This window comes from Myxocyprinus asiaticus, chromosome 14 (genome assembly GCF_019703515.2).
Source record: "Myxocyprinus asiaticus isolate MX2 ecotype Aquarium Trade chromosome 14, UBuf_Myxa_2, whole genome shotgun sequence".
Classification (NCBI taxonomy): domain Eukaryota; kingdom Metazoa; phylum Chordata; class Actinopteri; order Cypriniformes; family Catostomidae; genus Myxocyprinus; species Myxocyprinus asiaticus.
In genome coordinates this window covers 35,187,595-35,205,702 of record NC_059357.1, presented here as the reverse complement: position 1 = coordinate 35,205,702, position 18,108 = coordinate 35,187,595, and the positions used below count along the sequence as shown (strand labels likewise).

The window sequence follows — 18,108 nt, the reverse complement described above, 5'->3', positions numbered from 1 at the left end:
TGGTAGTAGTCTATTGGTAATGGAAAACTATTGATTAAAAAATAGTATTTTTTTTGTTTATTTTTTAATCAATAGTTTTCCATTACCAATAGACTACTAGCATTTTAGAAATTCACTATTCACAGTCTGCCACGATTCATTTTATCCATGAGTGAAAGTGTCCAATAACAGGACAGTTAAGTATTCAGCTGGTCGTGTGATTTTAACCATGTGTCGACCCTCTCCACGCAGAATAAAACAGCTTTTAAAAGGTTACTGTTATGACAAGAGTCTTCTCCTGTGAGTTATCATGGTTTTATACATATCAAATTAGAATTAATTTCTTTAGGAGTAAAACCTTTTGGAAAAAATTACTGAGTGCACCTTTAAAAGGCTTGCAATAGAGAGACAGCAATGTGTTTATGTGACTGACTGCTGAACTATTTGAGAGAGTAAAAAAAAAAAATTTTGCAATTTAATAGTGGCTTACTTGTATTATCTGCTTCTTTTTACAAAGTAACAGCCTTAGAGAAACATCTAAATGATTGGTTTAAGAGTGACTTTTCAAACACTGTGTTTTTCTTTTTGAGGGACCAGACCACATCGGGGACAATGAACAACAGCTCATTCTGCAATTCTACATTTCAAACCCATCTCCTACCCCCCATGTATAGTATTGAAATGTGTGTGGCTTTGGCAGGGAACATATTTGCCCTGTGGCTCCTGGCAACACGAGAGAGGCAGAATTGGCACACTGGAGTAGTGTTCTCCTGTAACCTGGCCATCAGTGATGTGCTTTACATCCTAACGTTGCCTTTGCTAATCATTTACTATGCCAAGACCAAGCACTGGGCCTTTGGAAGCACTGCATGCAAAATCGAACGCTTCCTCTTCAGCTGCAACCTCTATGTCAGCATTTTCTTCATTATGTGCATCAGTGTCAACAGATACCTCGCCATCGTTCACCCCTTCTTCACCCGGAGCTATGTACGGCCTAAACATGCACAGATCACAAGTGTGCTGACTTGGCTATTTGTGATAATTGTTTCATCACCAGTCCTTAAATTTGCAGGAACTTCCCAAAATAAAGACATCATTCATTGTGTGTCAAACTATGATGATCAACTTGAATCATCCCATTTTAAGTTCAAGTTATTTCTAATGGTTGTGGGATGTATGATTCCTTTGCTAGTTACCGTTGCATCTTATTTAGGTGTGATTTGGACAGTTTTGAAAAATAAAAATATAACCATACTGGAGAAGAGGAAAGTAGCTCTGATGGTTGCTCTGGTCTGCATCCTTTATGCCATGTCATTTGTGCCCTATCATGTTCTGCAGACATACCAACTGTATCTGAGGAGGATAAACATTAAGAAATGCTGGGTTTATAATTCATATCAAGTGTCAAAAGGACTAGCCACGCTAAACATGTGCATACATCCGCTTCTTTATATGGCTGTTTTTGATAGCATACGGACAGCTTTCTGTGGTAGGAGCTCAGATGACTAAGCTTCATAACACATATCTTGCCAAAAACATAAAGCAGTGACATCCTGTGTATAAGCATAGCGTTTGTGTTAAAGTTAGAACTTTGTTTTTGTCTAGATGCAATATGTAGATACTTCCCTACATGTCATTTTTGTGTTCACAAGTAGGCTAACCATGGAAATGTCTGACAATTACAATTGACTGACTATTGAAATTAACTTGAAACAAGCTTTAAGCTGGAAATATAGGCTACCAATTAAAGGCATTTCAGAAAAAATGGGCTTATTTTTTTCTTAACCTGTATTCTGAATTTCTGAACATAACAGATGTTATGATGAAATAAATGTGAACTTGGAGGGCAGGTGTTCTGTTCTGTAGGGATAAGATGAGCCTCCTTTGTATCTAGCGAATTGCACAGTTTCTATTATGTGACATCATTTTCGGAAAGTGTCCATCAACAATATTTTAATCCTGTGCTATATTAGATTTTTTAAAACAAATTTATTTAATGTACAACTGATATATTTTTTTATTATACTAATTTTCTACTCTACTAAGAAAATCTTGATTTGCATAAGGTGCACCCTTGCATCTCTAGATGCAGACTTGACGTTTCTTAGAATCCTAGCCCACACTCCCTCCTCCAAAAACATTTAAATATTTCTCCCATAATCTCTTGATAGAAGTTAAAGCTCCGTCCCCCAGACTCTGAATTAGCAGGGAGTAATACACTGATGCCTCATGACCTTTTCCAAAAGCAGTAATCACCATTCCCAGATCATCTGGTGCTTTAAGGGGGTGTATGCTACTCCCAAATATAGCACAGAGCAGGTAGCACAGTTGTAAATACCTAAAAACTGAGATCTGGGAATCCCAAAATGTTGAACCAAATTTTCAAAAGATCTCAACTCTCCACTCTCATATAGGTCACCGAGCGTATTGACCTCCCTTACAATCCACTCTGTCCAACAGAAAGGAGACTTATTAATACATAATTTTAGGTTCTGCCATATGCTCGAAGCAACATTTAAATAAATGTTAAGCACTCATAAATGAATTAAACACTCTGGACACGTTTGTCCATATCGAGTGTAAATATGAGATAATGGGGTGTAACTTAACTTCTCTGATTAGTTTGATAGAAATGCTTTGCAATGCAAAATAGGGGCAAGAACTTCCTTTACAATACAAAACCAGGGAGAGGCTCTCTCAGGTGGAAGCGACCAATGAGCCAAATGTCTGAGACTGAATGCATAATAATAAAACAAAATCTTGGGTAGGCCTAGCCCACCTTTGTCAATCAGCCTGTGTAACTTAATGAAATGTAATCTGGGACACTTACCTTACTTAAATGAAAGACTTTGCTATGCTATCAAATTGCTTGAAATAACAGAGGAGGACATCTATAGGGAGAGACTGTAGCAGGTAGTTAAATTTTAGAATACAGTTCATTTTAATAACATTAACCTTCCCAATCATAGATAAATGTAATGAAGCCCACCTGCCCACATCGCTCGAAAACCTTTTTATTAAAGGGTCAAATTTGCTGGGAATAAAATGCCCAAATACTTAATGCCCTGTCTGGGCCACTGGAAGGTGCCCGGCTGAAAAGCCGTTAATGGGCAGTATGCTGTCAGAGCCAAAGCTTCGGATTTAGACCAATTGACTTTGTATCCTGAGAAATTAGAAAAGGAGTTAATAATTCCGTGGAGGCAAGGCATAGATCTAGAAGGGTCGGAGACAAATAATAAAATATCATCTGCATAAAGCAAAAGCTTATGCGCCACACCTCCTGCCATCACCCCTGGAAAATCATCCTTCTTTCTTATTGTGGGTGCTAATGGTTCCAGGGCAAGACAGAACAATTATGGGGAAAGAGGGCAACCCTTCCGGGTGCCCCTATTCAGAGAAAAATAATCTGAAATGAATCAATTTGTTTGTACCGCCTCTAACGGGTGTCTATAATGTAACAGTCCACCCAATAAATGTACTCCCAAACCCATACATTTCCAAAATCTTAAAAAGATAATCCCATTCTACCATATCAAACGCCTTATTGGCATCAAGTGAGATGGCAACGACCGGAGACTGATCATTCACTACTGATCACATGATATTGATGAAACGCCTAATGTTATCAGAAGAGCTGCGGCCCCAAATAAACCCCACCTGACCTATATGTATAAGAGATGTCATAACTTAATCGATTAAAATTTTTGACAATATTTTAACGTCTAGCTTGATCAGGGAAATTGGACGGTAACTCTTACACTCGCTTGGATCTTTGTCCTTTTTAAGAATCAGACTGATCCCGGCTTGTGTCATGGTTGCCGGAAGCTTTCCATTCTTTAATGATTCCGTATAAACATCTAGCAAAATTGGAGCCAGTTCAGTAGCATAAGATCTAAAAAACTCAGCGGCAAAGCCATCTTGCCTGTAGGTAAGGCCTTAATTACCTCATCAAGCTCCTCCAAGGTTATCTCAGAATCAGGAGAATTTTTTTGCTCAGTCATCAGTTTAGGGAGTTCTAAAGGTTCCACAAAATTTCTAATATCTTCAAGATAGAATTCTTTAAAAGCATTATTAATATCAATGGCCGAGGTAAAAATTTCACCACCTGCAGATTTCACTGAGGGAATGGTAGAAAAAGACTCTCTCTGGTTTATATATCTAGCCAGAAGCTTCCCTGCTTTGTCCCCCGACTTGCCCTGAATAGCTAAAACTCCACCTTCTGCGACAAAATATTATTATATCTGTATTTTAATATTCCTTTCTAACTCAACGAGTTCTCGTGCTTTGTATTTTTTGGCGAATGAGGCATACTGTATGATCTGACCCCTAAAAAACACTTTAAGTGCCTCCCAAGCCACGCCCACAGAGGATACTGAGGACCAGTTGGTCTCCATATAAACATTGATTTCAGCCTTTAACATTTGTTGGAAATCAGTATTTTGCAAAAGGGATACATTAAAGCGCCAGCTGTATGATTTCTTTTTCTCCATATGTGGCAACACCTCTAAACACACAGGGCGTGATCTGAGACTAAAATGTTTCCAATTGAGCAATCAGCAACAGATGAAATGAGGGACTTGGATATAAAAAGAAAATCTATTCTAGAATAAATCTTATGAACTGATGAAAAGAATGTGTACTCCCTACCCGATGGGTTCAAAAGTCTCAAAATATCTGTAAGACCAAGATTTTTACACATCATGTGAAGCGTCAGTGTTGCTCTGAGGGGCTTACACACTTTTGCTTCATTATGATCAAGGACTGAGTCCATCAAAAGATTAAAGTCTCCTCCCAATATTATATCATGAGGGGTGCCAGCGGCTTGCAACATCCCTTCAAGATCTATAAAAAAGCCCTGATCATCAGCGTTAGGTGCATAAATATTAGCCAAAATCAACCTTTGCCCCTGAATTTCTGCTAAAACGATGCAGTGAGATCCAGCAGATGGAAATGACTTCAATAAATCAGATGATTTGTAGAAGGAATAACAACTTTAATTTGTAAAGATTAATAAATAAATAAAAATATTGAAAATTAATGTGATAATACAGAAAATAAATGTTTGATTATAAATGTTAAGTAGATATATCTTAAGGATATATCCAAGGACTAAGTCCTGGAATAAACCTACTAACACAAAGTCTTGTCTTTGTCTAATGAACTAAGTAAATGGAAAAAAGTTAAAGTACAGAGAGTCAAGATGAGGCCTTAAAGTTGGAGAACAGATGCAAAGAGCTAAAGAGCTGAGGTGTTAGTCTGACACCCAGATATTCATTAAGGTCTTTATACCCTTTTGGGACTGTGCCAGCAGGCATTTCCTTTCTAGGTGCAGAAAGTTCTGCACAATGATGTAATGACCCTAAGTACCAGGTCAGGTGGTTATGACTTATATATAAGTGTGAAACTTGTGTGAAACTTGTGGTTTGAGTGGAAAGATCGACCATAGCTCCACTCATACATTTGTCTATGCAAACAACTCGTAAATGTACTTATCTCAGGTAAATCTGAGGACAGGTGTCCAGAAACATATCCTGATATGTACTAGGTATATGTCTGTTCTATGTCTGCACGTTTCTTGGAACAATAGCAGACATAAACTATGCTCTCTCTTTCCAGCTCTGAAACCTCATCAGGTCAAAAGGGTAATCAACATGTCAAAAGGGTAACAAACTCATATACTAGAAGACCAAATGTATACATTTGGTCTCACGCATGCATTTAGTTCTCACAGGAACACTGGATACATAATGCATCATGCATGGATATAATGATAATAATACAGTGATGTTTATAAATGAATATATGTGTGAATACATAAGTGTGAATATATGAATATGATTGCATAGCTTCTGATTATAGGTGATTTCAAGCATAATATCAATAAGCAAAAAGTATAAAATATAGGAAAGACTCTAGCCACTTGCATCAAATAATGACTCTTCCTAATTTATCTTTAATCTGTTTGAGACATTTGAATTGTAGATGTTTATTTATCAGTGTAATGACTCCTCTGCTCTTACTTGAGCCAGCACTAAAGAAAACATGTCCACCCCATATCTTCCCAAATTTTTCAGCTTCCTGTGGGGAAAGATGCATTTCTTGAAGAAACACTATATCATATTTCTTACGTTTAAAAAAAGTGCCCCAACCCATTCACATTCCACGTGGAGAGAGACAATCCACTCATATTAACATTTTACATTTTGATATATTAGAAAAAATAGATTGTGTGTCAAAAATAAAATTCTAAAGACCACATTCTCCATTAGTGCAACAAACAACCCCTGAACTTCCCCCGGAATAAAAAAAAGAAAAAAAGAAAGATGTGCGCTTTAACCCCATGCACGATAGCGCCAACCGGCGTCCATCCCCTCTAAATTAAATAGTCCATGTACGCCTACGAGAGTCCCCGCGACAACTTTGCCATTGAAATGCTCAAGAGCAGTGCTTCAATACAAATTTTGTGAGACAGAATTACACAGCAAAAAATAGTCTACAAAACAAACTCTAGCCAATAAACGGAATAAACACAAAAAACGTGTAGATTCATCCTAGCGGAACGAGCACACACACACAAAAAAGAAGAGCTCGTCTAGGAATTTTACCATATCTCAGCCTACTTCGTTCTCAGGAATTCCAACAAATCAGACATTGTTTCACCGATTAAGATTTTCAAGGTCTTCCAACTTTTCCCAAACGCATTCCAAATCTGTCTTGGTTGCTAGCGGGTTAGCAGCTAATTCCCTCTCCGATGACTCCAGATAATCTATCTGTTTCTCGACGTTCCCCAGTCTTGTAACCAACTCGGTGAATTTCGACTCCATGGCCGTAATTGATCGACATATTACAGCAAGATCCTCCAAGTCCGCTACGACCTTCGTCAGCATCACCGACATGCTGGACAGTTGACGCTGAATTTCACCCACCGCACCATCCAAACTGAGTCCCTGGTCTGCGGCCCTGTCTGGGGTATCAGCTTGAGCACGTAAGTGTCTTTTAATATCTCCAGAGCCTGAGGATTTTGAATTCTTTAACATATTGCCTTCATAGAACAGTTAAGAATCAGGGTGTATCGAATCTCACCGGTTTATGACACAAATAGTAATAAAACTAGCAAAGTGCGCAGAGCTCGCCGTTCACACGTCCGACCCTCACATGGCACCACCGGAACCAACCGCTTTGCAGATCCTTGGCATTCTGGCTGTCAGTTTGTCCAGATACTCAGGTGACATTTCACCCCACGCTTCCTGTAGCACTTGCCATAGATGTGGATGTCTTGTCGAGAACTTCTCATGCACCTTACAGTCTAGCTGATCCCACAAAAGCTCAATGGGGTTAAGATCCATAACACTCTTTTCCAATTATCTGTTGTCCAATGTCTGTGTTTCTTTGCCCACTCTAACCTTTTCTTTTTGTTTTTCTGTTTCAAAAGTGGCTTTTCCTTTGCAATTCTTCCCATAAGGCCTGTACTCCTGAGTCTTCTCTTTACTGTTGTACATGAAACTGGTGTTGAGCGGGTAGAATTCAATGAAGCTGTCAGCTGAGGACATGTGAGGCATCTATTTCTCAAACTAGAGACTCTGATGTACTTATCCTCTTGTTTAGTTGTACATCTGGCCTTCCACATCTCTTTCTGTCCTTGTTAGAGCCAGTTGTCCTTTGTCTTTGAAGACTGTACTGTACACCTTTGTATGAAATCTTCAGTTTTTTGGCAATTTTAAGCATTGTATAACCTTCATTCCTCAAAACAATGATTGACTGATGAGTTTCTAGAGAAAGCTGTTTCTTTTTTGCCATTTTTGATCTAATATTGACCTTAAGACATGCCAGTCTATTGCATACTGTGGTAACTCAAAAACAAACACAAAGACAATGTTTAGCTTCATTTAACAAACCAATCAGCTTTCATCAGTGTTTGATATAATGGCAAGTGATTTTCTAGTATCAAATTATCAATTTATCATGATTACTCAAGGATAAGGTGTTGGAGTGATGGCTGCTGGAAATGGGGCTTGTCTAGATTTGATCAGAAATTACTTTTTTCAAATAGTGATGGTGCTGTTTTTTACATCAGTAATGTCCTAACTATACTTTGTGATCAGTTGAATGACACTTTGGTGAATTAAAGTAACAATTTCCTTCCAAAACAGCAAAATCTGTACATTATTCCAAACTTTTGGTCATCAGTGTATGTAAATGGACAGGGTTGGGGAGTAATGAAATACATGTAATGGGATTACGTATTTAAATACAAAATATAAGTAACTGTATTCCACTACAGTTTCAATTTAAATCATTGGTAATTAGAATACAGTTACATTCAAAAAGCATTTTGATTACTGAAGAGATTACTTTGCATTTTATTGTCATTTGTTTCATTTAATATTTAGTCCTTTCAGATGGAAAACATTTATACATATAAATGATGTGATCCAAAGAGCATTTGAACAGCGGTGAAACACTTTCTTATGATGTGTTACATTCATACGAGCAGACAGAGAAGTAAGTCTGAAGTAAGTTTGGAGCAGAAGACTTTACGCTAAGCTAAAATGCTATTTCTAGCCATTTTACATGCACGTTACCAGGCACAATCATATTTTTTTTTATCAAGAAAATTCACGTTGGATCATAATTTCTTTTTTTCTAGTAAGACCTTTGATATTAGGGCAAAAATCATATTCTTGATAATAATTTTTGTATTTTTCCTGTAAAAAAATATCTAAAAATCCAATTTGATTTATCTTGTTTTAGAAACAACACTGCATAAGATATTTAGGTTTTTCAGAGAATGTATTTTTAACGTGTATTTTGTCTTACTGTACTGGCAGAGTTTTTATAGTTAAAACAAGTGAAAAAATCTACCAGTGCTGAAGAAGTAATCCAAAGTATTTAGAATACGTTACTGACCTTGAGTAATCTAACGAAATACGTTACAAATTACACTTTACAGCATGTATTCTGTAATCTGTAGTGGAATGCATTTCAAAAGTGACCCTCCCAACCCTGGTAATGGATGTAGTGGTGCAACAGCATCTAAACTATGCAAAGGCAGGGTTGGGAGGGTCACTTTTGAAATGTATCTCTTTGCAGTCCGCCGCACGTACAGGGGCGCAGTAGCGCCGCGTGCCCTCTCAGCGCCTCAGTCCCGGGAAACGCTTCCTCTCGAGGCTGCGCTGCGGACACCCGGTAAATATGCCATCGATCGAATACGACGAGTAAGTTTTTCATCTTAATATAGTAACGTAGGTTTTTAGCTATGCGTTATTATGGTGGTTGGGCAGCTAATGTTGTGTATTTTTCCACAGCTCAAAGCCGAGCTGGGCCGATCAGGTGGAGGAGGAGGGAGATGAAGGTACGAGGCCGCAGCGTTAATATATTACACACATTCATCCACGTGTCTTAACACTCTAGAAATAAAATACACCTAATTAATTAAACTGATATTTACAAATATATGAGTACATTCATTTGGAGTATTAAACAGTCAGTAAACGGGACATAAGTTTGTCTGAAGAAGTCAGCTGTCACTTTGTGCTGTTGCTACTATACTATACTATACTATACTATACTATACTATCATAATGTAACTGCCAATAAAGATGAAAGTTAGAGTAAGAAATGTTGACTTTGTTGGAAGGAATTTGTGCGGTTTCAGTTTAGTAAGTGTCAGATGATATTATGGATAACCAACAACTAGTAGCAGGGTAATTGACAAATAACTAATTTTTCAACTAGATATCAGGGTAAAGCTAATATAAAGGTTTAAGACTGAGTGTATCTTTTTTTAAATGTTTAAAATGTTTTATATAATGTATTATATATATATATATATACTGTTGAAGTCAGAAGTTTACATGCACCAAATACATTTAAACTCAGTTTTTCCCAATTTCTGACATTTAATCGTAGAAATTATTCCCTGTCTAATGTCAGTTAGGATCACTACTTTATTTCAAGAATGTGAAATGTCAGAATAATAGTAGAGAGAATGATTTATTTCAGCTTTTATATCTTTCATCCCATTCCCAGTGGGTCAGAAGTTTACATACACTTTGTTAGTATTTGGTAGCATTGCCTTTAAATTGTTTAACTTGGTCAAATGTTTTGGATAGCTTTCCACAAGCTTCTCACAATAAGTTGCTGGAATTTTGGCCCATTCCTCCAGACAGAACTGGTGTAACAGAGTCAGATTTGTAGGCCTCCTTGCTCGCACATGCTTTTTCAGTTCTACCCACAAATTTTCTAATAGATTTAGGTCAGGGCTTTGTGATGGCCACTCCAATCCCTTGACTTTATTGTCTGATGTCTTGAGATGTTGCTTCTATATATCCACATAATTGTCCTTCCTCATGATGCCATCTATTTTGGCCAAACAGTTACATTTTTGTTTCATCAGACCAGAGGACATTTCTCCAAAAAGTAAGATCTTTGTCCCCATGTGCACTTGCAAACTGTAGTCTGGCTTTTTTATGGTGGTTTTGGAGCAGTGGCTTCTTCCTTGCTGAGCAGCCTTTCAGGTTATGTCGATATAGGACTCGTTTTACTGTGGATATAGATACTTGTCTACCTGTTTCCTCCAGCATCTTCACAAGGTCCTTTGCTGTTGTCCTAGGATTGATTTGCACTTTTTGCACCAAACTATGTTCATCTCTAGGTGTCAGAATGAGTCTCCTTCATGAGCGGTATGATGGCTACATGGTCCCGTGGTGTTTATTCTTTCATACTATTGTTTGTACAAATGAACGTGGTACCTTCAGACATTAGGAAATTGCACCCAAGGACGAACCAGACTTGTGGAGGTCCACAAATGTTTTTTCTGAGGTCTTGGCTGATTTTTTTTTTATTTTCCCATGATGTCAAGCAAAGAGGCACTGTGTTTGAAAGTAGGCCTTAAAATACATCCACAGGTACACCTCCAATTCAGTACACCTCCTATCAAAAGCTAATTGGCTAATTGTCTAAAGGATTGACATAATTTTCTGGAATTTTCCAAGCTGCTTAAGGGCACAGTTAACTGTATGTAAATTTCTGACCCACTGAAATTGTGATATAGTCAATTAAATGTGAAACAATCTGTCTGTAAACAGTTGTTGTAATATGCTGTGTCATGCACAAAGTAGATGTCCTAAACGACTTGCCAAAACTAGTTTGCTAATATTAAATCTGTGAAGTGGTTAAAAAATGAGTTTTATTGACCTCAACCTAAGTGCATGTAAACTAATGACTTCAACTGTATGTATATATATATATGTATGTATCCCATAAAATGAATAAATAAATAGTCCTGCGGTTTGACATACATTTTTAAAAATAAGAATATTTCATGTAGTCTCAAATTTAATTTGAGGTGATAAGAACTGCAGGCAAAATATTAGAAATGTTTAAAATATTAAAGATACAGACTGGGGTGATGGTAAAGCATTCAACTCACATTTGTAAGGTACTGTCTTCACTGAAGTGTTGCTAGTTGCTACATTTTCTGTTGTTTACAATTGCGCCCCTTTCGCTACGTACGGCAAGCCATGAGCGCTGAGTGCATGAAGTGTCCAACATTGCACACTCCGTTTTGACAGTTTAAGAAGTGTATCTCATATTACACTTTGTTGCATTTTCAGTGTTAACATAGTACTAGCACTACTTGAACTACAAAATGACGTAGAAATGTGCTGAAGTGTGCAGTTTGGGACGCACCAACAGACATGCTAATAACCATTGTGTTGGAGCAGATGGAGGGCAATGGTCCCCCTTAGCATTTCACTGTCTGACCCTAAGTGTTTTGCTGGAGCAGGACACTGTACCGGCCCTTATACAAGCATATATGGGCTTCCCTGTGAACGTGGACAATGTCATCAGTTAGAAAAATCGTAGCAACCAGAGTCATCTCTCTAAACATCTGTGCCAAATTTGGTGGAGCTTTAGGAGTTATAATCAGAAATTTTGGTCTAAAAGCCTAAACCATGTCTGTAGGATAAGTATGTTGCAAGCTAACATAATGATGTTTAGAATCATATTGGAAGTGTATCAAGTCACACTGTTGTCACTGTATGACAAGTCACGTTAACTACCCAGCTACAGTTTCTCTACAAACCTCATATCAAAATGTATTTCTTTAATAGGTTCACTCCCTTCACCAAAAGAGATAGTTAAAGGTAATATTAAGACTGTCACAGAATACAAGATTGATGAAGATGGCAAGAAGTATAAGGTGAGCAGGTTTTTGTATTTATTTTTTAATGTGAAAAGGTTTACACTTACAATGCCAGATTGTGCAGATGTGCAGGTCTCATTTTTTTTCTGACCAGATTGTCAGGACTTTCAAAATTGAGACACGGAAGGCCTCCAAAGCAGTGGCCAGGAGAAAGGTATAATGTCTTTATGTCTTACTAGCTGCTTTTCCACTTTTGGGCCAGTGCGAGCCAGGTCTATCAACTGACCAGCCAGGGCCAGTAGCCTTGGATCTTGTGCCGCAACAGCAAAATCGATCTGTATTCCCACCATCGGGCCAATAAACCTGCAGTGCTGCCCTAAAACCCACCCTTAACACGCTCCCCGGTGCCAACATCACACAACCCGCCCATTTCACAAGCAAGAGGGAAGCTCAAGCTGAGGTATCATGTTGTCTAGTTATCTAGAATATCGTTTGTAAACATTAACTAGATAGAAAGATATATTAGCGTTGAGAACTCACTGACTGTAACTGCCGTGGTGTCCCGAGTGGTCTCTCCACTGACAGCAGGACAATGTCCCAGCACACTGTCCATGATCTCGAACCATGATCTTTGGGCACCGCTTTGTCCATTTTGCGTTTTAACGGATTTGCACTGTGGTTGCAATTTTAAAATTTTTCCCGAACCTGTACTGTTGCGCGCTAGATACACAACCTGCAAGTTTGGTGATCTTGGTGCTGAAACCTCTGACCTGACACAATGAAACTCCACCTTTGACACTGACCTCACCCCAATCGGCCTTGTTTGGCCCAAGGGTAATCGGTCGAGGAAGCCCTGAGGCGGCATGATGAAGCCTTGGAAGTGATGGTTGGAATGCAACTCGCACGCACTAGCATGCCCTCATTTGGCCCGATAGTGGAAATGCGGTTAATGACTTGATTTGTCTTTTTTTTTTTTTTTAGCTATCCAATAAACATATCATTCATTGCTTTATGTGGGTGTTTTTTTGTTTTATCCATTTTCCAACAGAACTGGAAGAAATTTGGCAATTCGGAGTTTGACCCACCAGGTCCTAATGTTGCCACCACGACAGTGAGTGATGATGTCTTCATGACCTTCATCTCCAATAAAGAGGTATGACGTTGATAAGATCAATCTTTTGCATGATTTCACGGTATTGCATGTATATTATTGATCATTAGATTAATCAATAGGTTTGATGTGCTGCATAATGTTCTTTGATTGAATTGAGTGTGTCTTTTGTTAATATTTGAGCATGCACAGAGCGTATTACTTGGAACACGATAGTCAAAGAAATCTCTCTAAAAGAAAAAAATTCTTTATTCAATAATTACAAATAACTGGAAAAGTCATGGAAATTCATTGGTAAAAAGGTGTTTGTAACACTGCCGGTTACAATACTGATTTTTCATTTCCTTGTTTACATCTCTCAGAAATAACCAATCAGGGTTGCGTTTCCCAAAAGCATCAGTCTAAGTAGATTGAAGAAACCTTTGGCATCAATGGCCTCTACGGACAAATGGGAAACGCAGCCCTGGTTGTTATTGTTATGTGGGGAAGGCATCAGTTTGCTTTGTTTAGCTGTTCAGTTCTGGGTACAAGCTGATATTTTAGTCATCAGAGTGTTTCACTTCCCCGTTCTGTCGACGCCAACTTGAAGTGATTCTCCCAACTATTTTAAAGGACTTGAATGCCCAAGACCAGGATGAGGATCCCATGAACAAGCTGAAAGGACAGAAGATTGTGTCCTGCCGTATTTGCAAAGGGGATCACTGGACCACCCGCTGTCCATACAAGGACACGCTTGGTCCAATGCAGAAGGAACTGGCTGAGCAGTTGGGCCTGTCCACGGGGGAAAAAGAGAAAGCGGCAGGTATTTTAAAGGGATAATTCACCCAAAAATGTACTTGTCATTCCAAACCTGTATGACTAGCTTGCTTTTATGGAACACAGAGATGGTTGTTTAGAATAAAGGTGCAATGTAAGTCAATAGTGACTGAGGCTAACATTTTGCCTAATATCATCTTTTGTGTTCCACAAAATAAATAGTCATATAGGTTTGGAACAACATGAGGGTGAGTAAATGATGACAGAATTAGGGCTGCTCGATTATGGCAAAAATTTTGGTCAATATTGAGATCACGATTATTTAACATGATTACTTGTTGACTTTGAAAACATCATGCATTTATTGAACTTTAAAAAAAAAAAAGGTGTTCCTTGTCGGACTCCTTGAAACCAGTGTTTCCAAACAGCTGAATTGCATTGACCTTTCTTGTTGACCAAAGGCTCTCTTTCCATCATCTTGGCTTGAGCTAAACTAAACATGCCACAACCTGGCGGGGAGTGAGTTTAGGCTTATAGGGTGGGGTGAAAGCACACCGTTGTAAAGGAAAGGGGTGCGCTGGATTTATAACACAAGACAAAACGAGAGTATCTTTCTGAAACGGAATGCGGCACAATAATAGTTTTATCTCGATTGTCTTGTTTTCATAATCGTTGGAAGCCAAAATTGTAATTGAAAATAAAATTCAATGAATCGCCCAGCCCTAGACAGTATCCCTTTCATTATATCCTGGGAATAAATTACTTGGTTTTCTTTGATATCTAGATCCTGAACCTGCTCAGCCAGTCCAGAATAAGACCGGGAAGTATGTTCCCCCAAGCCTGCGGGACGGTGCTACACGCAGAGGAGAGTCCATGCAGCCTAACCGCAGAGGTGCATGTTTGGAATTATTGGCAAATGCATGCCATTTTCAAACATTGAAGACTTGGTAACTCATATTTTCATAATTTGTCTGCAGCTGATGATAATGCTACAATCCGTGTGACCAACCTGTCTGAGGACACCAGAGAAACAGACCTGCAGGAGCTGTTCAGACCTTTCGGTTCCATCTCTAGAATCTATCTGGCCAAGGACAAGAACACAGGCCAGTCTAAGGTGAGAGAAAACATGAGCATTCATCATATGATGCATAAAGATAAAAGTGACTCATCCACTTGGACAGTGAAGAACAAAAAAGGAACATAAATGTGTGCTCAAAAGTTTGCATACCCTTGGAGAATTGGTAATATATGTACCATTTTTAAAGAAAACATGAGTGAGCAGGCAAAACACATTTCTTTTATTTCTTATGGGATTCATATTCAACTGTAGGTTATAACAGAATGGCACAATCATAAAACAAAACATGGCAACAAAGAAAAAAATGAAATGACCCCTGTTCAAAAGTCTGCATACCCTTAATTCTTAATACTGTGTTTTACCCCCTTTAGCATCATTGACAGTGTGCAGTCTTTTGTAATAGTTGTCTATGAGGCCCCAAATTCTTGCAGGTGGTATAGCTGCCCATTCATCTTGGCAAAATGCCTCCAGGTCATGCAAAGTCTTTGGTCGTCTTGCATGAACCGCATGTTTGAGATCTCCCCAGAGTGGCTCGATGATATTAAGGTCAGGAGACTGTGATGGCCACTCCAGAACCTTCACCTTTTTCTGCTGTAACCACTGGAGGGTCAACTTGGCCTTGTGCTTAGGGTCATTGTCGTGCTGGAAAGTCCAAGAGCGTCCCATGCGCAGTTTTCGTGCAGAAGAATGCAAATTGTCCGCCATTATTTTCTGATAACATGCTGCATTCATCTTGTCATCAATTTTCACAAGATTCCCCGTGCCTTTAGAACTCACACACCCCCAAAACATCAGTGAGCCACCACCATGCTTCACAGTGGGGATGGTATTCTTTTCACTTTAGGCTTTGTTGACCCCTCTCCAAACATAGCGCTTATGGTTGTGACCAAAAAGCTCTATTTTGGTCTCGTCACTCCAAATTACAGTGTGCCAGAAGCTGTGAGGCGTGTCAAGGTGTTGTCGGGCATATTGTAACCAGGCTTTTTTGTGGCATTGGCTTCTTTCTGGCAACCCGACCATGCAGCTCATTTTTGTTCAAGTATCGTCGTATTGTGCTCCTTGAAACAATCACACCGTCTTTTTTCAGAGCAGCCTGTATTTCTCCTGAGGTTACCTGTGGGTTTTTCTTTGTATCCCGAACAATTCTTCTGGCAGTTGTGGCTGAAATCTTTCTTGGTCTACCTGACCTTGGCTTGTTATCAAGAGATCCCTGAATTTTCCACTTCTTAATAAGTGATTGAACAGTACTGACTGGCATTTTCAAGGCTTTAGATATCTTTTTATATCCTTTTCCATCTTTATAAAGTTCCATTACCTTGTTACGCAGGTCTTTTGACAGTTCTTTTCTGCTCCCCATGGCTCAGTATCTAGCCTGCTCAGTGCATCCACGTGAGAGCTAACAAACTCATTGACTGTTTATACACAGACACTAATTGCAATTTAAAAAGCCACAAGTGTGGGAAATTAACCTTTAATTGCAATTTAAACCTGTGTGTGTCACCTTGTGCGTCTGTAACAAGGCCAAACATTCAAGGGTATGTAAACTTTTGATCAGGGCCATTTGGGTGATTTCTGTTACATTTACATTTACGCATTTGGCAGACGCTTTTATCCAAAGCGACTTACAGTGCCCTTATTACAGGGACAATCCCCCTGGAGCAACCTGGAGTTAAGTGCCTTGCTCAAGGACACAATGGTGGTGGCTGTGGGGATTGAACCAACAACGTTTTGCTTACCAGTTCAGTGCTTTAGTCCACTACGCCACCACCACTCCCATTTCTGTTACCATTATGATTTAAAAAGGAGCCAAACAACTATGTGATAATAAATGGCTTCTTATGATCACTGTCCTTAAAAGATAAACCAAAATCAATGTCAACATTTTTGCCAGGGTATGCAAATTTTTAAGCACAACTGTTAGTATGAAAATGATTTGAGAACAACGTCACATCTGTGTAACCTATTTTTCCTTCACTCCAGGGCTTTGCTTTCATCAGCTTCCACCGCCGCGAGGACGCTGCCAGAGCCATTGCTGGTGTGTCAGGATTTGGATATGATCATCTAATTCTCAATGTGGAATGGGCCAAGTGAGTTCTCCAGAAACTGAGATTTAGTAAATTATATCTTAGTGATTTCTCTGATCTGTGATTTTCTTTTTCCTGCAGACCTTCCAACAACTGAGAGTTGCATAAATATTCCAGGTTCCAATTGTGCAAGGCAGTGATCTAAATAAATGCAAATAATGTTAAATCCATTTGTGCCGTCTTCACATCAACACTGGTCCTTCAATATTATCTTTTTTTTTTAAGAAACCTAAGTTTAAAGTAACTGTTTAACTTACTGATACTAAACCAGAAAATGAGAAACTAGGGATGCAGTCTTTTAGAGAAATGCAGCAGTGCATTTGCTAAATGTTCTTAGGGTGAATAAGAAGAGGAATTATGTTAAAGTGCAAGTCACTCAAGGGTTTTTATATGTAAATCAAGTGCTTAAAGTTGCCAAAATCTGTAGCTGGAACAGAGCTAGGTTAATTTCAACTTAAAGTATATGAGCAGAATCTTTGGCATGTGGTCAAACACTACAATTTGTCCCTCAGTGTGAATGAACAAACAGGATATGGATTTAAAGAACACTTGCAATGCCAGATTTGATGGCAAAATATAAACACTTCAACATTACATGTGGTACTACAAGACTGATGTGCTCCAAATGCATTTGATAACCCGACTTAAACTTATCTGGTGCCCATGAGCACATTAGCAGAAATTACTCAAAAGTCCCACTTTAAAAGAACAATTTAAAACTACGTTATAGCTACAAGTGATAATTCATTAGTGTTTTAAATATAAGCTTAAAGTTTCTGCTTTTAAACTATCTGGCCTGCTAAAGTAAAAATTGTCAGATGCAATTCATAGACACCAATCTAAATTATGGGAAGAGTCTAAGTTTAAAACCAAACTCAGACTACGTAAATTTCAATGAGATAAAATTCCAAACAAGTCAAATTTTAATAATTTTCTACATAATTGAGCTTAC

At 38.6% G+C, this 18,108-nt stretch overlaps 2 protein-coding genes across 2 annotated transcripts; both read left to right on the top strand.

The window, feature by feature from the left end:
• The first annotated feature begins 262 nt into the window (after positions 1–262).
• On the top strand, positions 263–8,880 carry p2ry11 (purinergic receptor P2Y11). Its single transcript, XM_051717338.1, has one exon. The coding sequence runs from the start codon at positions 592–594 to the stop codon at positions 1,486–1,488; it is 897 nt and encodes a 298-aa protein (XP_051573298.1). The 5' UTR covers positions 263–591; the 3' UTR covers positions 1,489–8,880.
• A 143-nt stretch (positions 8,881–9,023) lies between these two features.
• Positions 9,024–17,322, top strand: eif3g (eukaryotic translation initiation factor 3, subunit G). Its single transcript, XM_051717339.1, has 10 exons — positions 9,024–9,194; positions 9,285–9,331; positions 12,096–12,184; positions 12,282–12,341; positions 13,176–13,280; positions 13,851–14,040; positions 14,779–14,886; positions 14,972–15,108; positions 17,053–17,159; positions 17,238–17,322. The coding sequence occupies exons 1-10, from the start codon at positions 9,172–9,174 to the stop codon at positions 17,251–17,253; spliced, it is 882 nt and encodes a 293-aa protein (XP_051573299.1). The 5' UTR covers positions 9,024–9,171; the 3' UTR covers positions 17,254–17,322.
• Positions 17,323–18,108: the final 786 nt, after the last annotated feature.